Source organism: Peromyscus californicus, unplaced genomic scaffold (genome assembly GCF_007827085.1).
Source record: "Peromyscus californicus insignis strain IS unplaced genomic scaffold, ASM782708v3 Scaffold_15__1_contigs__length_86483966, whole genome shotgun sequence".
NCBI classification, from domain to species: domain Eukaryota; kingdom Metazoa; phylum Chordata; class Mammalia; order Rodentia; family Cricetidae; genus Peromyscus; species Peromyscus californicus.
Window position 1 is genome coordinate 63,195,440 of NW_026294447.1, and position 25,003 is coordinate 63,220,442.

The following is a 25,003-nucleotide window of genomic DNA, read 5'->3' on the forward strand; positions in this document are numbered from 1 at the left end:
TCTTCATATATGGCAAGAGTAGATTTTATGAGTTATCCCCCAAAAACAAAAACTGGACATTCAGCATGTAGAGGAATCATTGCTTAGAACTTTGAGTGAAAACTTATTTTCAACAAGACACAAATGTATAAAATAAGATCTGTCAAAAATGATAACCAAGTGTAAACTTTTCTGTGGTTCTTGTGGCTTAGAAAAACGGAACCATGGATATTAGTGTTTCCATGGTGTCTTTGGAAAATGACAGTAGGTCAGGGAAGCTGTGGTTTCTCTACTACAAGTGCAAAAGTAAAGAGGATGAATTAAAGATTTTTCAAAATTCCCAAGATTACTTACTGAACTTAACAGTCAACACATTTCAGCACTGTTTCATCCTTTTCAAATATCTGCATATATAAAGAAATCTATCTATCTATCTATCGAATGTATAAAACTATGTGCCCGTCTCTGGGATAACAAGAAGCAACTGGATAGCTTAGAGGGTTTGTAGGGAAAACGATTTGTTCTACTGTGTGAACAAATAGGATTTTATTAGAATATGACACTGGAGAGGGGCTGCTAGAGGATTTCCTTGGCTGGAGGTGAATCACAGGTTCTAAAACATGTGTGTAGCTAGAACTTTTCCTGTGTCCCACCTAGTCCGCAGCTGCTCAGACCCAAGTAAACACACAGAAGTTTATATTAATGAAAACTGCTAGGCCCTTAGCTCAGACCTACCACTGACTAATCCTTACATTTAAACTCAGCTCATTTCTGTTAATCTATATGTTCGCACATGTTTAGCGGCTTTATGTGTGTGTTCAGTTACATGCTGCTCCCTGGATGATGGGCTGGCATCTCCCCTTTTCTTTTCTAATGACACCCTCTGTTAGTAAAATAAGTTAGGAAGTGATTCAGGGACATTTTGGACTTACCAAAATAGAATAGATAATAGAATATTTTCTTTGAATTTGCCAAATGCAAATGTACTAGACATTGTTGATGTATTTATTGCTTGTATATATTGTATACAGTTATTGTACTTAATGTATATAGCTTTTCTTATATGAGTTATAACTATATTATTTTATTTTTTTATTAGAAAAGAAAGGAGAAATGTGGTGATATGTCATTTGTGCTGAAATGTGATATTTTATTTGTATGTTAATAAATAAAGTTTGCCTGGAGATCAGAGGTCATAGCCATAAACAGAAGTCAGGTAGTGGTAGTGGTAGCACATGCCCTTAATCCAATCACGTGACAGGCTGAGTCTCTGTGTGTTCAAGGGCACAGCCAAGAGTGTTGACACACGCCTTTAGTCCCAATGCCAACCATAGAGACCTGGAGGTCTGTATAGGCAGCCAGTGACAAAGAAGTGATGTGGCTGGGCTTAGAGCCAATGAGAAGGCACAATAGGAAAGCAATAAAAGTGCAGGTTAGACAGGAAGAGGTTCTCTTGGAAGCTACTGGTGGTGAGCTAAGGTTAGCTGGTGGCTATTGCTCTGATCTCTACAGCTTGCACCCTGTATTTGACTGTGTGTTTCTTATTTAATAAGACTGTTTAGAGATTCATATACACATGTGCACATGTCCAATAGTCCAGAACTTCCTAGATTCTGAAGTGACTTGACACTGGTCCTGGGAAGTCTTTGCTGGTCCTCAGCGCCTACTGCAGGTCCTGAGTGTGTCTCTAGGGAACTTTTTGTGCAGGCTCACACTAGAGCTCCCTCACTGTGTATCTGACAGTAATACATGGCTGTGTCCTCAGTTTGCAGATTGTTCAGTTTTAACAAAACTTGGCTCTTGGAGGTGTCCCTGCTAATGATGATTCAGGTTTTGAGAGCTGAATTATACTCTGTGTTCCCATTCCATGCTATTCTTCCCATCCAATCCAGATCCTTAGCTGGCAGACCCAGTGTACACCATTGCTGGTTAATGAGAATCCAGAGACAGTGCAGGTGAGAGACAGGATCTGTGAGGGCTGCACCAGGCCAGGTCCTGACTCCTTCAGGTGCACCTGGGACAGGACACCTGGGGACAAACAACATCACCATCAGTCATACGTCCCATAGATGATATGCCTGGGTCCCTCTCCTGAAACCCTGACCCACTTACAGCTTGGAAAGGTCACCAGGCAGAGGAGCAGCACCAGGACAGCCATGCTCTGCTGGAGGCTCTAGTGAGAAGAAGATGGGGCTTCTCAGCTGGGCCTGGGCTTTCATCCTGAGCCTGAGGGCTGCTTTGCATTGTGGGAGGTTCCTGAGAGGATAAAAGGAAGTGCAGGACAAGGTTTCCAGTTTCCCCTCTAGGTGGCTGAGATTTGCCTTGTGCTTCCTAGAGGAACTGGAGATGAAAACTGAAGAAAATTTTCTAGTATCATCTGGATTTCTAATTCTTGTTGAACAGGAAATTGCATACTTTGTACTATGCAGGCCTTGGATGAAAAGCACTGAGTTCACAAACATTGTCGACTCTGTGCAAGCAGAACAGGTTACCACATTCTCGATGCATCTGTATATTCTGGTAAATTTAAGCAGAGGGTTGAAATTTAGAATGATGTCAAATCCAGATTAAGGAACTACTGGAAATCTTCTGTTAGTGGAGGTAATCTGTTCTTCTTACTCACCTTCTTACTTCACCAATTTGTGAAGAAACAACTCACAAACATTTAGTGCATGTGATTATAAATGTTTATCTCAGAGGAGACTCAAGGTATTGACACTGATTCCATGTCAGTGGGCATACAGTGTTTACCTGCCCTTTCAGCAACAAGATATCTGGAGACTAGTTGGACTACCTGATGATTTTTGTCTGTCAGCCTGCCTGTCTGTCCATTATCTCCATGTACTTTTACATCACTCTTTTTTGTCTCTTTTCAGCTTGTAAAACACAACAAATCCTAAACAATGATGATTTCATTGGTGAGGGTTGGGAAGTCAGGTGTTTACAACACCTCATAAAAAAACAGTGCATGCAACCCAGCTTGAGGGTTATGTTAACTTAAGTAATACAAGAGAGAAATAACAGTAAGTGATGACAAGTGGTGAAGAAGGGGATGTGCTTGAACATGTGGCATCCTGTGCCTTGAGATGGGGATCACCACAGAGAACAAGGGATTGCAGGGCTTTTCTCCATGACTTGGTAAAGTATATCACCAGAGAAGGGAAGAGAATAGCTCAAAATAACCTGCTGAGTAAGTCCCAGAGACCATCCACCATTCTTTATAATTGGACACCCCACATTTTGTGACCTCCATTCTTCTGTTCATAATCTTTGTACTATGGATATGAGTGGTGGAGAGAGGTCTTAAAATTGCAGTGACAGACATCATGAGTAAGTTTAGATAGGCACTCACCAGTATGGGTTCTCTGTTGTCCTTGTTTGGGATGCTCTGAGGGTTAGAAGAATATTTTTCAGACATCAGGGTCAGTATACCTCATCTCAAGTTTGTCTGATATTTTTATTCTGGCTATAAAATCTTGGGAATCATTATCATTCTTACATTCTTACATTATAGTTGTGGAATTTGGTATGAGGCCCCTTACTCAAGTATTTTAATCTTTGCTTACCTCAGGGATTTTTGTGTAGAATACTGTACTCTCATGCTACTTGGGTTTTCCTTTCCCATGAAACTCTCTAGAAGGACTTCACTAAGAGAAAGTCATTTGGAAAGGAATGGTATTCATGGTAAAGACAAACATGTTTATAATTATCTTCTATTTGTGAGGTAGAACTTTATTTTTAAGTGTTTGTTCAGTCATTTATATATTTATGTCTAGTGGACGCATAGACATTCATTACTGGGTCATGTTACAATAATACCAAATTGTATGTTTGTATGGTTGTTAGAATTTTGTCTATGTAACACAAGCTATGGTCATCTGGGAAGAGGGAATCTCAGTTGGAAAGTATCCAACCTCATCAGATAGGCCTGCGGGAAAGCCTGTACTGATATTTTAGTTACACTGAAATAGCACAGTTAATGAGGAGAGAACTGGAGAATATTTACTTTGAAACAGGGAAAAAGGTTTTACTGATGAAGAAGCAGCCATTTTATGAACATTGAGGCAGAATAAGGTTTATCCAAAAGAATCTGTGAATCATTCATTCCTACTGCCATCTCTCCTCTGCCTCTCACTCCTGATGACACGTTCTGGTCCCTCCTACTCTCATGTCTCTTCTCTCTCTTCCTCCCCTCCTTCCCTGACTTCTTTCAAATTTCCTACTTCCTTATTTCCTCTTTCCCTCCTCCTCCCTCTCACTCACTCCCACGTTCTTTCTTCCATCACTTCCTTACATTCCTTTTTTTGTGAAGACGTTCAGCATGTTGCTACTACTATGTGTGCATAATTGTAATGTCTGCGCTTTGTCCACAAGACATCAACCTGCTCTGCCAATGTCCTCCTTGTCCTTCAGTTCCTGCATTCATTTAAGCATTTTTTCTTTGTTTCTTGTGATTCAGCAGACACAGTATTTACACACACACACACACACACACACACACACACACACACACACACACACATATATGTTTGGTGTAAGTCTTCAGCAATCACTTATTCTCAGTATTATGGCTGTCATTGATCCAGGCATTAAATGTCGAGCTTCAGAAAGAGGCTTCTTTGACCAAGGCTGATAACAGTTCTACTCTATGGGCATAAAACAAGTACTTACCAAACAGTTTAACTTTATTTTCCTTGACAAACTGCCAGTGATAGATTTCATTAATAGCACTGTGATCTTTGTACTTTAGATTTTGGACCATTTCTGTGTTCTCATTTTCAAAAACACCTTGAAAAGTCTTAATTTTAAGCGTTATTTGCTATGTAAAAAAATATTGAGAATCTCAGGTGGGTCGGACAAGTGCAGCCTGTCTCCTCTACATGCTGGACCATCTAACTGGCCTACTTTACTTTTGTGCGCATTTTGTACACGGATCCATAGCTATTGTGAGCTCCTGTGTGTAATTACCTTGTGAGGTCCAGAGGCCTCCATCTCACAGCATGCCTCCCCATGCTGGAATATTCTTCAACCCAGTCTTTAGTGATGTCCTTGAGCCTTGGTTGGAGGGATATGGTGAGTAGGGAAGTGGGGGATGTGGAGGCTGTGATGTAGACATTCTATCTGTGGACTGGCACTCACATAGTTGTTTGTTCTTAGCACTGAACAGTCATAGACTCTGCATTCAATGGTGGTTGCTGGGGGATATAGATACATAAAATGATGGAGAGTCATTTATTTGTGGATGTGGCTAATGATTGGTTGCCTTTGAAGATTAAGTGACTCCACTTCCCACAATCACATAGGTGATGCTAATTGGGTTTATTGTGTTATGAAAAGAGGACATGAAGTTGAGAGGGCTGGTCGTGGGGAATTGGAAGGAAAGAGCTGAGTGAGGACATGGCCAAGACACACTGCAACTGTAAATTAATTTTCAAAAAAATAATGATGAAGAAAAGTTTTCAAAATAGTATAGTTTATTAAAAGTCCATCACTGTGGAACATTAAAGGCCTCCTACTCCAATGCTCTGATGGGCAGTTGCTTCACCAGCAGTGGCTTCCTTCCCTCACAAATTGAAGTCCTTTAAATCTTGACCGTATCCATGAAGGCTGCAGTCATCTCCATCTTAATGCTTTTTTTTTTTAAGAAAAAAGTGTGTAACTAACTGTGTAACTGTTTGTGTTGAACACATCCTCAAATTTTCATGGAATCTGAGGTCCTCAGAAGCACTGGGAAGGTCCAGTTCTGGGGACAGGCTTCCTTATGTCCAATCTACCTTGAGGACAATTTCCTTGATCACTTCCTAGAACTCCCAGTTTTGAACAAAGACTCAGGAATGTTCCTCTCAGTTTCCTTCCTGTTGCTCCAGGCTGGCAATCTTTCTTTGGACGCTCACAGCTTCTCCTCGCTCTTCCTCTCATTTCTTTATTTTTCTAAAATGAAGCAAGCATGGATTTTTCTTTCCATCTTTCTTTCTTTCTTTCCTTCCTTCCTTTCCTATTGTTTTATTATAAAGAGACACATATCTGAAATGTATTTTTTTTTTGCTTTTGAGAAGATCCATGCTTTTAAGCAAAGATACGAAAAATTTGGTTATTTTATTAAAAATATTACTTAAATGATCATATTAAGGACCTGAGCCTGTAATGTCAACATGGAGACCAAACACACACCTCATCCTCATGGGAACAGATACAAAGTGAAGGGGTGTGAAGAAGAAAGCCTAAGGGAAAGAATGAATCTATGTGAAAAGGAAAACTCTTCAGTGCTGGTGAATTCAATGATCTGCACTGAAAAAGCACAAATAAATACATAAAAGGAAAGATGAATAGAAAAATGATTCTCACACATGTCAGCTCCCAGGATCACAGAAGAACCTATAAACTCCAACCAACAGAGTGATCCAACAGCTTTCTTAGAAAGGGAGGTGAGGCACAAAGTCACCTTACCTGCTGAGTAGGACAGACTCCTGAGGCTCAGGTATGTCACCAGCTGCATTGTTCTCCTAGTCTGCATGCAGGAGCCTTCCCAGGATCAATGGCGTTCCACACATCCCATGACAAGCTAGACCACTTGGTCAGTGTTTGTTCTGCTGTACACACATTGTGTGAGGACTATGGTGAGTGTACAGCTTTTCAGGACTCATGGATCACTGACCATGTCGGACTTTTCTGTTTAACTTGAATCCTATACTATTTCAACCATGAAACTGAGCTGAGACTCTTCCCCAAGTCTAGGGGATCCCACTTTTCAGAGTTCCTAAATTATTTCAGAATCTAATGTTGGTGCCCACAGTGGAATGAGTTCTTCCCTGTGTGATGGTCTCCATCTGGACTGGGTCAGAGTACACCCTATATTTAAATATATACATCATAGTTGAACATACTGTTTTATATTTGAACAATTCAAATATGCCTACACAGCACACGTGTGGAGAGATTTTCTGGAAAGTCTCTGTGATGTGCAGAGGCAGCCCAGACACAGGGATTGCAGCCATTCATGTACTTCTGCTCCTGCTCAGGGAGACTCTGAACTCGCTGCTTTCTCACTGCCCCTGAAGTTCATGAGGACACCCTGCAGCTGTGTCTAGCATGTCTCCTCATGTGCATTTTTGACACAGTAATGCTTGATTGTAACATAGACTTTCAGACTAGCCATTATGAGATACATTGTGTACTTTAAATTGTCTATGGAGATGGTCAATTGGTCCTTGGCAGGATTGGGATATTTTATTGAAAAACCAATTTCACATGTATGAAATCCACTCCAGCCCTTTCCCTGGAGCCTGGTAGATGTAGGTCATGTAGTAATCACTGAAAGTGAATCCAGGTGGTACACGGGAGTTATTGTGTTACTTAAGCCTGCAACAATCCTCCTCCAGACTCAACTAGCTGGACCTTTCACTTGATACCACAGACACTGAGGATTCTGGTCAGGAAAATGACATACATGTCTACCTTCCCTCTCACCCATGTCCACTCACACCCTCAGCATGACTTCTTTGTTGTAAATTGCCTTTTAAAGAGCAACAAGGAAAACCCAGCTCAATCCAATTCCATGGTGAGTGGTCTCTGTTCAGTGTTTATCATTGAATGGGCAGACCTGGGAATCCCACACTGGGGTCCTCTGCTGGAGATGCAGGTCCAGTTTGGACTGGTTCGCCTGAGCAGAATGAAGTCCTATGTGCATAGTTTCCATCTATATATGTTCTCTTCACGTGGGCTCAAAAGGGAGGCTTTGCTCAGGGCACATCTCACAATCATGGTGGGCACTGTAGGAATGACAGAATTCCAGAATTCCTAACCTGTAATGTGGTTATGTCCTGCAAATATTCAACATTCCAACATCCCAAGTCTCATTCATATCATTATAGCTTGTTAGATAACAAAGTTACATGTTTACAGTTCAGTAAAGAAGCTTGTGTCTTGGACAATCATGTTTACGGTTATGTAAAGCACAACAATGTTATTTTTCTTCAGAAGAATGACTGAAGCATGGGAGCATCATTTTCTGTAACTCTTCTCTAGAAACTGAGGGAGGTCACAGGCAATTGTGCATTCTTTCCCACCATTTTGACATTTTAATTCGCCCCCTTGGGAAATATCAACATTAAACATTCCCATACCATGTCTTAAATTCATTATACCCTACCATAGTTGGCTAACATGGTATTTAGCCTGCTGTTCTCAGATCTGTAGAATCCCACGGTATAAGTTGGGAAGCACATGACCTGAGAGTGTGGCCATCTTCTTCATCACATCCATGCATCTCTCCTTGGATGTATATTCTTGGGTATACAGAAGACACCAAAGAGCAAGGAAAACTATACAATATAGTTCATCACTCACAGATCTGTAAACCAGCAACATACTTCTTGGGCTGTTCACTTAGGTGAAGTATATATATTTCATAGCTCTTGTGACATGAAACAATGTTGATGATTCCTCTATCTACAAATAGGACAATGAAAAGGGGCCTGAGATGACTTTTAGGAAGCATCAGGGAGGTACACATTTGTGAAAGCCACAAATTCTGGGACACCTTTCACCAAAATTTAGCTCAGGGGACACAGATTCAAGACAAGGAGATGGTATCTGATGAGAACCTGTGCTTTATGGACAACTCAGCCTCATTATTGGACATGTCATGGAATCATGGGAAATTAGTAATGTTTAACTCCTCCCTTCATTTACTTTAGAGTAGCAAATACATCCAGTGCTCTCAGCTCCCTTGCTCTCCTCTCTTTAAGGATTCCCATCTACTTTATAATCATAAAGAAAATACAAGAACTGTGGTGTGTGGATCTCAGAACGCATCTCAGAACAAAGCTTTTTAAAAAGAATTATCGAAAGTCTGTTGGAAATAAGAGGAAATCACAATGGCCAGTCCCAGGCATTAGTCTGGCTGGACCACATTTTCAATTACTGAGCCATTCACTAAGCTTGCTGTGTCTGTTAAGCTGTTGTGGGTACGATGCTAAATGTATCAGCTTCCTCTTAGTCAGGAACATAGTCCTCATGCAAGTATATGAAACTGATGTTGGAAGGGGAGGACAGAGAAGATGAAATTTTTGTAGAGCCAGCCTTAGATCTTGTCTACAGCTTCTAGATGCTCTGTCTAATGACTGAACTTATGAATAAACAGCCCCTCTCCTGCCATTTCCACAGAGCTGATAGGAGAGCATAGCATCCCAGCCTCTGTTATAACATCACCACAGGTGAGACAAGTTTAAGGCAATCTGAGCTCGCCTAGATCAGTTCTCAGGTATCATCATACTTTCACTGAAGAAAATAACATTCCCTGGTTTCCAATACTTACCTGTTTTTTCATAGTGATGCCATCCATAGGATCTTAACATGTCAGTGAGGAATCATCATTTTTTCCAGTTCTCTGTAGGATCCAAACTTGAGTTCACCGAGCTTCAGATAAAGAACCCAGTCTTGGATTTTGGTACAAGGACTACATATCATGTTTTCTGTGGAAGGGCATATATAAGCCATAGGAAGGATTCTGGAGGAAAGACAATGGATGAGCATGTTAAAAGAAAATTCCTTAGGCTCATTAAATTCAGGGAAACTATATGAGTAAAAACATAACAAATAGATATTAAAGAAGAAAACTAAAGACCTGTCACCCGTTGAGTGGATTATGAGCTTCCTACAGCTTCTGAAGCTCAGTGGGTGTCACTGCTGCATTTTCCTAGAGTCTCAATGATGGGGCTTCACACATATTTTCTTACCAGTTCCTCACTTGGGTCTGATGTGCACTTATCTTGTGATGATTAAAGAGAGAGTGAAGATCATCAGGGTTCGTGGGTCTCTGACCCTGCCTTATTTACTTGTTGGCTTTAACTTGAGTCCCACACAGTACTCTTACCATGGTAAATATTGAGACTCTGCCCTGAGTTAGGGCTCCACAATTTCGAGTCCCTTTGGCTTTTACAGGAGCTGAGGGAATCACTTCTTCCCTTTGTGATGCTTTGCATTTTGTTCAGATCAAAGTGTATCATATATTTTTAAAAGAAACCATAACAGAGCGGTGGTGGTGCATGCCTTTAATCCCAGCACTCGGGAGGCAGAGGCAGGCGGATTTCTGTGATTTTGAGGCCAGCCTGGTCTACCAAGTGAGTTCCAGGAAAGGCGCAAAGCTACACAGAGAAACCCTGTCTCGAAAAACCAAAAAAAAAAAAAAAAAAAAAAAAAAAAAAACCCATAGAATGGCTGTGGAGTTAGCTGGGTGGTTCAAGTTCTCACAACACACGAATTCTTGAGTGGAATCCGTACTTCTATTTCTCCATAACTACAAAAATTTGGGTGTGGCAGCCAACAACTACTCCACCTCTGAGATGTGGAGACAGTGTCATCAATGTAGAACACAGGCCAACCCGGATAGCCAATGGTGAGATCTGGGGTCAGTGAATCATTTTGTCTCAAAAATATGGTGTAGGCTTCTAGAGAAAAACATTTCATATCAACATGTACAGAAATATACTCAAACCCATACACAGGAATGCACACACACACACACACACACACACACAAACACACACACACACACACACACACACACACACACACACACACACACACACACACACACACACAGAGGGTGGGGGAAGAGTGGGAGAGGAATCCAATAAAATATCACAGCACGATCTTGCTCCGGACTTCCCTTTTGGAAAACTGGTGAGTACCCTTCCTTGCCCCAGACCCCATCCCTGGGCACCAGCCACTCCAGGGAAGACCTACCCAACTTGGCCCCAGGTTCTGGCCACCGGGCAGGTTCCCTGCTAGCCCCACCGGGAAGGATCCCCTTCTCCAAGACCCCTGGCAGGCCCTGCAGTCTCCACGCCCTGCCCCCACGCCCATCCGCCTGAGCCCCAAGCCTCTTCCTGAGACTTAGAGGCCGGCCCCCAGCTCCCATCTTGCTCCGGACTTCCCTTTTGGAACACTGGTCTGGCTGAACCAAGTGTGCGGATAAGGCCAGTAACGAAGCACAAGGAGATGGGCAGACGTCAAGGCAGAAACATATACAACAAAATGAATAGCAATACAGCATCACCAGGCCCTAGCCCTCCTCCAACACCTAGACCTGAACATCAGAAATTGGAAGAAGCAGAAGAAAACAGCCTTATGAATGACATCATGAAGAAGCTAGAGGCTTGTGTAGAGGAAAAGACAAAAAAATGTGAAGAACGCTGTAAACAACTAGAGGAAAGGGCAAACAAATTAGAAGAAATCAATAAAGTCCTGGAAGAAAACAATAAAATACTGAGAGAAAATCAAGAAAAATCAGTGAAACAAATGAAGGAAACAGTCCAAGACCTGAAAAGGGAAATAGAAAAAATGAAGAAGACACAAACAGAGGGAATGCTGGAAATAGAAAATCTGAGAAAACGATTGGGAACTTCAGATGCAAGTATAATCAACAGAATGCAAGAGATGGAAGAGAGGATCTCTAGCGTTGAAGATACAGTAGAAGAAATACATTCATCAGTGAAAGAAAACACTAAAGCCAACAAAGTCATGAACCAAAATGTCCAAGAAATTTGGGACACCATGAAAAGACCAAACCTAAGAATAATAGGGGTCGAAGAAGGAGAAGAATACCAACTCAAGGGCACAGAAAATATATTCAACAAGATCATAGAAGAAAACTTTCCCAACTTAAAGAAGGAAATGCCTATGAAGATACAAGAAGCTTATAGAACACCAAACAGACTAGACCCCCAAAAAAAGTCCCCTCGCCACATAATAGTTAAACAACTAAACGTACAGAATAAAGAAAGAATATTAAGAGCAGCAAAGGAAAAAGGCCAAGTGACATATAAAGGCAAACCCATCAGAATAACACCCGATTTCTCAATGGAGACTTTGAAAGCCAGAAGAACCTGGACAGATGTAATGCAGACACTAAGAGACCATGGATGTCAGCCTAGACTAATATACCCAGCAAAACTTTCAATCACCATAGATGGAGTGAACAAGACATTCCATGACAAAGCCAGATTTAAACAATACTTATCCACAAACCCAGCCCTACAGAAAGCACTAGAAGGAAAATTCCAACCTAAGGAAGTCAGATACACCTTCGAAAACACAGGCAACAGATAAAGCCACAGCAGTAAACCCCAACGTATAGAAGTACCCACACATCACCACCAAAAAATAACAGGAATGAACAATCACTGGTCATTAATTTCCCTCAATATCAATGGACTTAATTCACCTATAAAAAGACATAGGCTTACAGAATGGATACGAAAGCAGGACCCATCTTTCTGCTGCATACAAGAAACACATCTCAAATTCGAAGATAGACACTACCTAAAAATAAAAGGCTGGGAAAAGACTTTCCAATCAAACGGTCTTAAGAAACAAGCGGGTGTAGCCATCCTGATATCCAGCAAAATAGACTTCAAACTAAAATCAATCAAAAGAGATCAAGAAGGGCATTACATACTCATCACAGGAAAGATCCACCAAGATGAAGTCTCAATTCTGAATATTTATGCCCCAAACACAAGGGCACCCACATATGTAAAAGAAACATTACTAAAGCTTAAATCACATATAAAACCCCACACATTAATAGTGGGAGACCTCAACACCCCACTTTCACCACTGGACAGATCTCCCAAATTGAAACTTAACAGAGAAATAAAGGACTTAACTGATGTCATGACTCAAATGGACTTAATCGATATCTACAGAACATTCCATCCTAACAAAAAAGAATATACCTTCTTCTCAGCACCCCATGGAACCTTCTCTAAAATTGACCACATACTTGGCCACAAAACAAATCTAAACAGATACAAAAGAATTGGAATAACCTCCTGTGTTCTATCAGACCACCATGGTCTAAAGTTGGATTTCAACAACAACAAAAACTACAGAAAACCTGCAATCTCATGGAAACTGAATAATACCCAACTGAATCACCAATGGGTTAAGGAAGAAATAAAGAAAGAAATTAAAGACTTCCTAGAGATCAATGAAAATGAAGACACCACATATCCAAATTTATGGGACACTATGAAAGCAGTACTAAGAGGGAAATTCATAGCACTAAATGCCCACATAAATAAGTTGGAGAAATCTCACACTAGAGACTTAACAGCATACCTGAAAGCTCTAGAACAAGAAGAAGCACAGTCTCCCAGGAAAAATAGACGCCAGGAAATTATCAAAGTGAGAGCTGAAATCAATAAAATAGAAACAAAGAGAACAATACAAAAAATTAATGAAACAAAGAGTTGGTTCTTTGAGAAAATCAACAAGATAGACAAGCCCTTATCCAAACTAACCAAAAGACAGAGAGAGAGCATCCAAATCAACAAAATCAGAAATGAAAAGGGGGACATAACAACAGACATTGAGGAAATCCAGAGAATCATCAGGTCATACTTCAAAAACCTCTATTCGACAAAACTGGAAAACCTAAAAGAAATGGATAACTTTCTGGATAGGTACCACATACCTAAGTTAAATCAAGACCAGATAAACTATTTAAATAGTCCAATAACCCCTAACGAAATAGAAACAGTCATTAAAAGTCTCCCAACCAAAAAAAGCCCAGGACCAGATGGTTTCAGCGCAGAATTCTACCAGATCTTCAAAGAAGAGTTAATACCAATACTCTCTAAATTGTTCCACACAATAGAAACAGAAGGAACATTACCAAACTCCTTCTACGAGGCTACAATTACCCTAATTCCTAAACCAAACAAGGATACAACAAAGAAAGAGAACTACAGACCGATCTCCCTCATGAACATTGATGCAAAAATACTCAATAAAATACTGGCAAACAGACTCCAAGAACACATCAAAACAATTATCCACCATGATCAAGTAGGATTCATTCCAGGGATGCAAGGGTGGTTCAACATATGAAAGTCCGTCAATATAATACACCATATCAACAAACTCAAAGAAAAAAACCATATGATCATCTCACTGGATGCAGAAAAGGCATTTGACAAAATCCAACACCCCTTCATGATAAAGGTATTAGAGCGATCAGGAATACAGGGAACATACCTAAACATAATAAAGGCAATTTACAGCAAGCCAACAGCCAACATCAAATTAAATGGAGAGAAACTCAAAGCAATTCCACTAAAATCAGGAACGAGGCAAGGCTGTCCACTCTCCCCATACTTATTCAATATAGTACTTGAAGTTCTAGCCAGAGCAATAAGACAACATAAGGAGATTAAGGGGATACAAATTGGAAAGGAAGAAGTCAAGCTTTCCCTATTTGCAGATGACATGATAGTATACTTGAGCGACCCCAAAGATTCCACCAAGGAACTGATACAGCTTATAAACACCTTCAGCAACATAGCAGGATACAAGATCAACTCAAAAAAATCAGTAGCCCTCCTATATACAATGGACAAAGAAGTGGAGAAGGAAATCAGAGATACATCACCCTTTACTATAGCCACAAATGACATAAAATACCTTGGGGTAACACTAACCAAGCAAGTGAAGGACCTATATGACAAGAACTTTAAGTCCCTGAAAAAAGAAATTGAAGAAGATGTCAGAAAATGGAAAGATCTCCCATGCTCATGGATAGGCAGGACAAACATAGTAAAAATGGCAATCTTACCAAAAGCAATCTACAGATTCAATGCAATCCCCATCAAAATACCAACACAATTCTTCACAGACCTGGAAAGAATAATACTCAAATTCATATGGAAAAACAAAAAACCCAGGATAGCCAAAGGAATCCTGTACAATAACACAACTTCTGGAGGCATCACGATCCCTGACTTCAAGCTCTACTATAGAGCTACAGTAATAAAAACAGCTTGGTACTGGCATAGAAACCGACATGTGGACCAATGGAATCGAATTGAAGACCCTGACATTAATCCGCACACCTATGAACATATAATTTTTGACAAAGAAGCCAAAAGTGCACAATGGAAAAAAGAAAGCATCTTCAACAAATGGTGCTGGCAAAACTGGATATCAACATGTAGAAGGCTGCAAATAGATCCATATCTATCACCGTGCACAAAACTTAAGTCCAAGTGGATCAAGGACCTCAACATAAATCCAGCTACTCTGAACCTGCTAGAAGAGAAAGTAGGAAGTAGTCTTGAACGCATTGGCATTGGAGACTACTTCCTAAATAGAACACCAGTAGCACAGACTCTGAGAGAAACAATCAATCAATGGGACCTTTTGAAACTGAGAAGCTTTTGTAGAGCAAAGGATACGGTCAACAAGGCAAAGCGACAGCCTACAGAATGGGAAAAGATCTTCACCAACCCCACATCTGACAGAGGACTGATATCCAGAATATATAAGGAACTCAAGAAATTAGACATCAAAATGCCCAAAAGTCCAATTAAGAAATGGGCTATAGAACTAAACAGAGAATTCTCAACAGAGGAAACTCAAATGACCGAAAGACATTTAAGGAATTGCTCATCATCCCTAATCATCAGGGAAATGCAAATCAAAACAACTCTGAGATACCACCTTACGCCTGTCAGAATGGCTAAGATCAAAAACACTGAAGACACCTTATGCTGGAGAGGATGTGGAGCTAGGGGAACTCTCCTCCACTGCTGGTGGGAATGCAAGCTTGTACAACCACTTTGGAAATCAATATGGCGCTTTCTTAGAAAATTGGGAATCAATCTCCCCCAAGATCCAGCTATACCACTCTTGGGCATATACCCAAGAAATGCTCAACCACACCATAAGAGCACTTGATCAGCTATGTTCATATCAGCATTGTTTGTAATAGCCAGAACATGGAAACAACCCAGATGCCCTTCAACTGAAGAATGGATAAACAAAATGTGGTACATATACACAATGGAATACTACTCAGCAGAAAAAAACAATGGCATCATGAGGTTTGCAGACAAATGGATGGATCTAGAAAAAATCATCCTGAGTGAGGTAACCCAGACTCAGAAAGACAAACATGGTATGTACTCACTCATAGCAGGATACTAGACATGAAACAAGGATGAATTGTCTGCTACTCACATCACCAGGGAGGCTACCCGGAAAACAGGACCCCAAGAAAGACACAGGGATCGCCCAATGACAGAGAAATGGAATGAGATCTACATGAACAGCCTGGACATGAGTGGGGGTAATGAAAGGCGAGGGTCGAGGGAAAGAGAGCTTGGGGGAGCGGGAGATCCCAGCTGGATCAACAACAGAGAGGGAGAACAAGGAATAGGAGACCATGGTAAATGAAGACCACATGAGAACAGGAAGAAGCAAAGTGCTAGAGAGGCCCACAGAAATCCACAAAGATACCCACACAACAGACTGCCGGCAATGGTCGAGAGACAGCCCGAACTGACCTACTCTGGTGATGGGATGGCCAAACACCCTAATTGTTGTGCTAGAAACCTCATCCAACTACTGAGGGATCTGGATGCAGAGATCCACGGCTGGGCCCTGGGTGGATCTCTGGGAGTCCAATTAACGAGAATGAGGAGGGTTTATATGAGCGAGAATTGTTGAGACCAAGGTTGGATAAAGCACAGGGACAAATAGCCAAATGAATGGAAACACATGAACTATGAACCAATGGCTGAGGGGTCCACACTGGATCAGGCCCTCCGAATGGGTGAGACAGTTGATTGGCTTGATCTGTTTGGGAGGCATCCAGGCAGTGGGACCAGATCTTGTGCTCATTGCATGAGTTGGCTGTTTGAATCCTGGGGCCTATGCAGGATTGTTTGGCTTGGCCTGGGAGGAGGGGACTAGACCTACCTGGACTGAGTCTACCAGGTTGACCTCAGTCTGTGGGGAAGGCTTTGCCCTGGAGGAGATGGGAATGGGGGGGGGGTCGTTGGGGGGAAGGTGAGGGGGACGGGAGGGGGGAGAACAAGGGAATCCGTGACCGATATGTAGAACTGAATTGTATTGCCAAATAAATTAAAATAAATTAAAAAAAAAAGAATGCCCTGCAAATGCAATTCACCAACCTGAAATTGAGATTTATGTTTTTGTGAGAATTTAATAAACATCAATGCACTTAAGTGGTAAAAAAAAAAAAAAATATCACAGCACATCACAGTTGAAAACAGAAATTTGAATTAAAAATTTTGACACTTCCAGGATACACAGACTATACCAGTAGAGAGAATCCTTGAGAGGGTTACAGAGAGGCAGCCCAGACACAGAGGAGTCCAGCCCTCTATGCCTCTCTGAACAGGCTCTTCCAGGGCCCAGATCTCTGTGTGACATCTGCGCCCCCTGCTGGTCCTGATCACCTTGAAGAGAAGTTTGTGTCTGAGCTCACAGTAACATTGTATCACTGTGACTCTGGTACAGTAATACATGGCTGTGTCCTCAGACCTCAGACTGTTCATTTGCAGGTACAGGGTGTTCTTGGCATTCTCCCTGGAGATGGTGAATCGGCCTTTCACAGCATCCGCATAATTGGTGGTACCACCACCACTACTAATGTATGCGACCCATTCCAGTCCCTTCCCTGGAGCCTGGCGGACCCAGGCCATGTAATAGCTACTGAAGGTGAATCCAGAGGCTGCACAGGAGAGTTTCAGGGACTTTCCAGGCTGCACTAGGCCTCCCCCAGACTCCACCAGCTGCACCTCACACTGGACACCTGCAAACAGAGAATTCTGGTCAGAAAACTGTCACAGAAACCAAATTTTCTCTTTTTTCATGTTCACACAGCATCTTTTCCCTATTAATTACCTTTTAAAATAAAGACAAGGAAACACCAGCTGAGCATCAAGTCCATGGTGAGTGTTCTGTGTTCAGTGCTAATCACTGAGTGGGAGGACTTGGAATCCAGGGCTGGGCTCCTCTGCCTGAGCTGCAGGGTCAGGGCAGGGCTGGTTATCATGAGCACAGAGAAGCCTTATTTGCATATTGTCTGGCTATAGCAAGCACTGGAGGTGGACCTGGGGAGAAGGCAGTGCTGTTGCTGTGTGTCAAGACACAGGAGTGTGGGTTCATGCTGCTTTGTGGAACAAAGACTAAGAGGCATCTTAAGAATGAATCTAGCCTTTCTTGGCTGCAGGGGGTCCAGCCTTGAAGGACTGAAGCACTATTACATCGCCTGAGGCATTTTTATTTCTTCTAATTACAGTTTAGCCAGTTAATTTCTGTACCTTCAAAGCAACCTCAAAAGAGCTCCCAGAGAAAAAATGCCAAGTGCAAATTACTTGATTTTTCAGGTACCACAGTTTTCCAGTTTTCCTGAACTAAGTATTGCATAAGCCTTTGATCCTTGGGAGACTCTATGATCCTTGACTCTCAGACAAGATTCACATAGGGCAATGAGAAAACAAATGGTGTGGTTAAAAAAAGAAAGGATTAGGGCTAGGTGCTACTCTATGGAGCCAGGCTAGGAGCTCAGTAGGAATGCAGCCGCACGGCACTCAGAGATTATATAAGACATCAAAGACAATGATGACAGACAGAAATGGCCATGGTATTGTAGTTCTGTATGGAACCTTTCCTCACTTCATATAGCTATCTTTTGTGCAGGTGCTCAGAACATGCTGTGTTTCCACAATGTCATGTCTTCTTAGAGAAATTAAAATCACCACACACAGGTGTGTGTCTATCTAGGAGCTTAGTCATTCCCACTGTCTGAGCTGGACACGGCTTCTCTCATATGTAGATCTTGGACAGGGTCACACCTGTCTGGAGAGGTTAGAACTCCTTGCTTGTGACAGGAACACTTTAGAATTATCTGAATTTCACATATTTATGCGAAAATGCTGTCATCAGGACATAAGAGGACTACAGATGAGACATCCCATGTCACTGCCTCTCTCCTGCCTCGTGGTTGCTATGGAGACATTCCTAATCTGCAGCAAACTCACTTGATCTGCACCCTGAAATTCTCTCTGTGATTCCTTTAAACTCCCAGTTTCCATTATCTTCTTCCATCTTTACACCAGGAAACACATGATTGTCTCATGTTGGATTAGGAAAGTTTTCATCCCCAATTAATATAATTAGCGTACTGGGGCTTTTAATTAATTTTTAGAATGACGTTGTTCTCATTTAACCAGTTCTCTTGTTTCCTTCCTACTCATTCTCATTCTCTCCCCACACCCCACTTTTGCTTTCCCAGTTCAGCACTACCCTGGGCAAGTTCCCAGTGCCCCTCACTTAAGATGGCTTCCCTCCCTAGGGCTCCTGTTCTGGTTCCAAAACCTATAAAACAGAAGCCAGATCACCTAACACACACAATCTACGTTCTGTATATGACAGAAAAAGGCAGTGTTTGTCTTTCCCAATCTTGTTATATTGTTCGGCACATTGATTTCTAGTTCCATTTGTGTTCTTCCAAGTCTCAGAGAACACTGAAGAAGAGGAGGCAGAAAGAATGTAAGAGGTGGAGCATGAGGAAGAGTGCTGTGAAATTCTGTCTACTGGACATGACATGGTTATCACATTCATGAACTCATCATGGCTGTTATTCCCTGTGTAATCTGTACCAAGAACATATCCCTAGTGTAGATTATTTCCACATCTTACCTCTGGCTGAGGAGCTGTTGGATGCAGATAGTTAGTGGAGCGGGAGAATCCTTCCTTTTTGAGACTTTGGTCATTGGTAGGGTTCCTATGTTGCATTGTTTGGCCCCCTGCACATTCATATGTGGACAGCATTAACTAGTCTTAAGAAAGTCATGAAGTTGTGGTAGCCTTTTGTGGGGGAAACTATGGGTTCAATTCAAGGAGAAATATGGTAGAAATACCATCATATTTAAATTTATACATGTAGAGTTCACAGTTCTTTAAATGAAGAAAAATAGCACCTACTTAATGGCTGGTTTAAAGTAAAAATATCACCATAGAAAATGCTTAAGGAAGACTCTACCAAATGTAATAAAAACTGGTACACAAGGTGACCCCAGAAACTGTAATGTTGATGAAGGTTTTTACTATACTTTATTTCAAGTTCTATACTGTAGTATCATCATAATAAAAACAGCATGATACCAGCACAAACACATACATAGGGGGTGGAAGAGAGAGAGAGAGACAGAAAGAAAGAGAAAGAGAGAGAGAGAGAGAGAGAGAGAGAGAGAGAGAGAGAGAGAGAGAGAGAGGACACATGTAATTGATATGGTAGGTGGTGCTTCTGGATGTGCCTAGGGAATAGTAAGCAGTATCAAGATTCACTCCATGGGTTTTCTTAGGCATCTAGGGGCATCTGTCAGGTAGAAGGCAGGCCGTTGGACATCTGGAACATAGATGAACTAACAGAAGTGGTGCAGGGTAAAGGATGGGCTTATAGATGGTTTGGAGATGTTGACAGGGGTCAGGAAGAGGTGTAAATTTACTATTTTGATTTCCTGGTTACATGGGAAAACTTAATGGTCCCTGGATGGTGAAAACATAACCATAGGGACTCTTAACAGGGAGGACCCAAGAGAAGGGTCATGGAATATTGGGGCAGTGGCAGGTGGGGCTTCAAAAATCCCTTAGGGGAGATGTGCTGGGAGTTAAATGTGCAAGGTCATCCATCATATGGTGTCCTGGTTTAGTGGACAAGTGGAGCACCATTGATAGTCCATGGGTGTGATTTGGGGAGGGATGAATAAAGAGGGACCAGGAGAAGAAATACAAGCTCCTGGTTGGACAATGGATGGGGATTTAGGGATTCTGTGATGATAAGTGTGCTGAGAAGGAGCAGGGGTGTTCACTGGGCACCCAGGCCTATGGGACAGTTATAGGATTCCTGGGAGGAGAGGAGGGCAATAATCATTTGTGATGATATTATATTCCCCAAAATATTGTGCACCGTGATAAACTTATCTGGGGTCAGAGAACAGAGCAACCACTAGATATCGGGGCCAGGAAACGGTGGCACACATGTCTTTAATCCTGTCACTTAGGAGGCAGAGATCCATTCTGTTCTCTGTGAGTTTAAAGCCACACTGGAAACAGCCAGGCATGGTGACTCATGCCTTTAATCCCAGGGAGTGATGGCAGAAATTAGAAAGGTATATAAGGCGTGAGGACCAGGAACTAGAGCTGGTTAAGCTTTTAGGCTTTTGAGCAGCACAGTTCAGCTGAGAGGCATCCAGTCTGAGGAAACAAAATCAGCTGAGGAATTGACAAGGTGAGGTGGCTGTGGCTTGTTCTGCTTGTCTGACCTTCCAGCGTTGACCCCAGTACCTGGCATCAGGTTTGATTTTATTAACAAGACCTTCTAACAATTCATGCTAAATCATACATTTGTGTTTTATGTATCTATTCGAAACACCTTTAATTAGGATTTACTAAGTATCTGCTGAGTTTCAAGACATAAAAAACAAAGTGCTGCATATACTAAATCCCAACCCTAGAAAACAAAGACTTGTGGTCAGGAAGGCGGAGACAAACCATCCATGAGTTTAGAAAACAGAGACCAGAATCCGCTTCCATTAGAAAAATTCAGTCTACCTTTTGACTGAAGGGAAAAGGCCAGGAGAACAATTTATCATTTAGGATTGAATTACCACTTCCTTGGTAATTAGAGACCTTGATTTTATGCAACTTCTTCTCCCCACATGAACTGTCCAAAATGAAGGGTCTCAATAAATGGATGGAGGACAGGAATACTTCTACCCAAGAAAAGATTATTTCTCTTTTCCATGATCTATGTGTTATCCTGTGATCCACATCAAAGACAAGTAATGAAAATGGGTTGGTCTTGAGAAGAAAAATGAGATTGCTTTTGTAGTACCTTTCAATTATTTCTATAAATATAATCAAAGGACATACTCAAGATGAGAGAATTTAAAGGGAATCCCATACTATTGGGGCTTCTTTTCTATTTCACAGGAGGATCCTGTCTGTACAGTTTTTTCTCATGTCCTGATTTTCTTACGTGATATACTGTAAGTTGTATAAGCAGGAAATAATTTCATTTTCATGTTGCTCTTGGTTATTGTGTTGGTCACATCAATAGATAACAAACTAAGACAATTTCCAAATTTGGGGAATATTCAATATTCAGTAATTGGGGACCAGGTACTCTTTCCTACTGTCTTTACCTACTCACCACTGTATGTCACCTAGCCTAAAGCACCAGGGATTCACCAAACATTTATGTGGTTTTACTGTTCATGCATTTCAGACAAGACTGAGGGATTCCACTATCTCTCAAAGAGATAGGATAGTCATCCCAGACAACCAGGCTTGACCTGATTCAATGAGAGTAGAAAGAAGATGATGAAATTCAAGGATGCCTGTGATTTCCAACCTTGTCTCAGTATTTTTGCAGGACCATCATTTCCCCATTTCCACAGACCTCTTTTACCTAAATTGTATCAACTCCTGCCAATCCAGGGCTTTCTCTGCACAGTGAAGACATTCTCATCAGTTTGGGGCAAGAGATAAATGTCAATGCACAGGAACATTGTCCTAGTCTGTTTGAAATGATACAAAGAAATACTATAATATTTGTATTTTTGAAACAGCATTTATTTGCTATAATACGGAGCTAGAAATTCCAAGGCAAAGATTCCTGAAATTCCAGTAGAGTCAATGCAGTTTTTGTCCTTCATCATGAAGCTCCTGTGTTGTCATGTGATACAAAGGACAACAGATCTCTGAAGACTTATACAAGGACACTGATCACAGCCCACCCCAGATTACAGTGTCTCATGGGCTGGTTTTTCAACATGTGAGTGTTGAGCAACAGAACAGACAGAGCTTGGCAGCACCCCTACAGCTTCTTCCCAGAACAATCAGTCTCCTGATGTAAACACTGGCGAGGATTCACCTATTGCCACAAAAACACTTTCTCTGCTTGCAGCAAGTATTGAAGATGTGCTTAACATAACAAGGCATTCAGTGAAATTAAAACAAACCTACAACAAGTTACAGTAGTTATGCTACAAGTAATTGTGGCATAATTTGTCATTCTATCAAATATTAACTGTATGTAATTATCACTTTACCTGCAATTTCATTCTTTAAATATATTCAAATTAATAAAATCAGATAGTCTCTTGTGTCTGCAAGTTCTTGTTCATGGTAGAAATATTTACAGTAGGCAATACATAGGAAAGTCTTAGCTATAGCTCAGAGAAATTACTGACAAATAACAGTTGATACATTAGTATGTATAACATATGTAAATAATGGACATCATTAATCTTTGCTGAAAGAAATATATCCTAATGGTTTCAACACCCCTGAGGTTTTATGTTGTTTAGAATCATCAGAGCCCAGAGCAGGAGTGACCTAAGACATCACTTACATGTGCAGTTAACACAAACAGAAATTAAGAGGACAGTGGTACTTGCAGTGGGATGTATGGGAAGAAAACAGTAGCAGCTATTGATTAAATTGTTCAAAGTCTCAGTTGTGCAGATGGGAAAATCCTGGAGTGCCACTGTGGAACATATTCTCAGTAGTATTTATTCTACAGAATATGCTGGAAATGCTCCATGGGATATAGTTTACATTTTCATGGTGCGAATTTGGTTTTCAAAAGGTTGTACTGACTTGGTGCAGCTGAGAGATATAGGTCACTGGGGGGTCTGTGTGCATATCCTAGTGGTATGCTCCAGGACTTTGGAGCTATGTTTCTGACACCAAAGTCCTGGAGGATTCCCAGAGAGCTGTTGGCCTTCACTATATGTTGGTTGCCCAAAGAAACCGGTTCTAATATCTGTGCAATAGTACTGTAGCACTAGACAGATGAACTTGACAGAGGAATGAAAGCAAAAAGACAAAAAGTTAAGTTTCTTTCTTTCCTGGGCCTTTGTATGGGCTGTCACCTGACAGTGCTGCCAGCCTGCGTTTGAATGGGGCTTTTCTCAGTAGTCTGACCAAGAAGATGTGAGGAACCAGAGAGATTATGAGGAAGACGGAGTTGGGGAGGGAGGCAGAGACACGATGTCAGTATTCTCTATGAAATTTTCAAAAATTAATAGAAATGAGGGAAAAACATAGCTACAAGCTGCAGGAAAAGGTAATGGAATTCAGATACTATCACAAAAGCTACTACTTGGAAAAGTCAAGGACTTTTTTGAAGGTCAAGCCATGGCTTAAGCAGTCTTGGTGGTATTTTAGCTTTTGTATATATATTAGCTGGTTCCTACAGTGATTTTCTTGTAATGCTATGCTTGCTTCCAAGAACTCCTAACAGTGTATTTATCTAAAATACCTTTCAATCATCCAAGGCCAAATGACCTCCTGAACTAAGGTAACACCCTTGTGGAAACAATGCCTGTTCCCTAGGTCAGATGGATAGCTTTATTTCTTGTGCAATCTGAGACCCTCCTTTTCTATCACTAACATTATGGACTCTTAACTTCTAAACTAACTACTTCTAGGAATGTAGGCTGAGCACCTAGATCCTCTTCTTGATATACTAACTGATCATTAGCTCTCAACTGACCTCCTCCTTTAACCATTCCATTTTCAGGTTGTAAAAGAAAGCCTGACAGTCATTGCCTGAGGAAAATTTTTACCAGCCTTTATGACCCTGTAAGAATTCAAGCCTGGTGACCTTGCTCTTGCTTGGGTTTATAACTGAACACTTGACTTGAGAAACTTGAGAGGTCTTAGAGGTATATGGAGATGGAGAGGAAGATAGGAATGGAGAACTTGAGGACAAGATGGAAGATGAGGAATAGCCAGATGGGAAAGTACTAGATGGGGAAGAACAAGATGGGTAAGAAAGAGATGAGAAAGACCAGATTGGGCAGAACTAAGATGAGAGAATTAGAACTTAGAGGGGACAGCAGATAAAGGTTGAGACAAATCAGGCAAGAAAGGAACTAGGCTTGAGTACAGAACTGTAGCTGTGGAAGGACAAAGAGCTTGGTGTGCTGAGATTCATTCCCCAAAAATAATTTTTGCCATTTGTATTTTCTTTTCTGAGCCCCTTGGAAGTATATTATTAAGGCTGGTCCTATAATAATATTCAAGAGAATACCTCACAGGAATGCCCACTGGTGGATATTTTAGTTAATTCTAGGTCCTTTCAAGTTGACAACCCAGATTAGTTATTACTACAGGCCAACCTCAGCAGTAGTCACCT

The 25,003-nt window shown here is 41.3% G+C and overlaps 1 protein-coding gene across 1 annotated transcript; it reads right to left on the reverse strand.

Moving 5' to 3' along the window:
* Nucleotides 1-1,849: 1,849 nt before the first annotated feature.
* Nucleotides 1,850-17,793, reverse strand: LOC128110367 (uncharacterized). Its single transcript, XM_052738140.1, has 4 exons — nucleotides 17,695-17,793; nucleotides 17,247-17,602; nucleotides 4,651-4,798; nucleotides 1,850-2,007 (listed from the first exon to the last, which is right to left on the reverse strand). Exons 1-4 carry the CDS (start codon nucleotides 17,738-17,740, stop codon nucleotides 1,850-1,852), a joined length of 708 nt encoding a protein of 235 aa, XP_052594100.1. The 5' UTR covers nucleotides 17,741-17,793.
* Between the last annotated feature and the right edge of the window lie 7,210 nt (nucleotides 17,794-25,003).

Bases quoted from the DNA above. Each gene is read 5' to 3' on its own strand.
- LOC128110367 (XM_052738140.1), bottom strand. From the start codon at position 17,740: ATGGACTTGATGCTCAGCTGGTGTTTCCTTGTCTTTATTTTAAAAG. The intron at 17,603-17,694 runs GTAATTAATAGG...CTCTGTTTGCAG, and splicing joins CCTTGTCTTTATTTTAAAAG to GTGTCCAGTGTGAGGTGCAG. The intron at 4,799-17,246 runs GTGATCAGGACC...TTTTTTACATAG, and splicing joins GACACAAACTTCTCTTCAAG to CAAATAACGCTTAAAATTAA.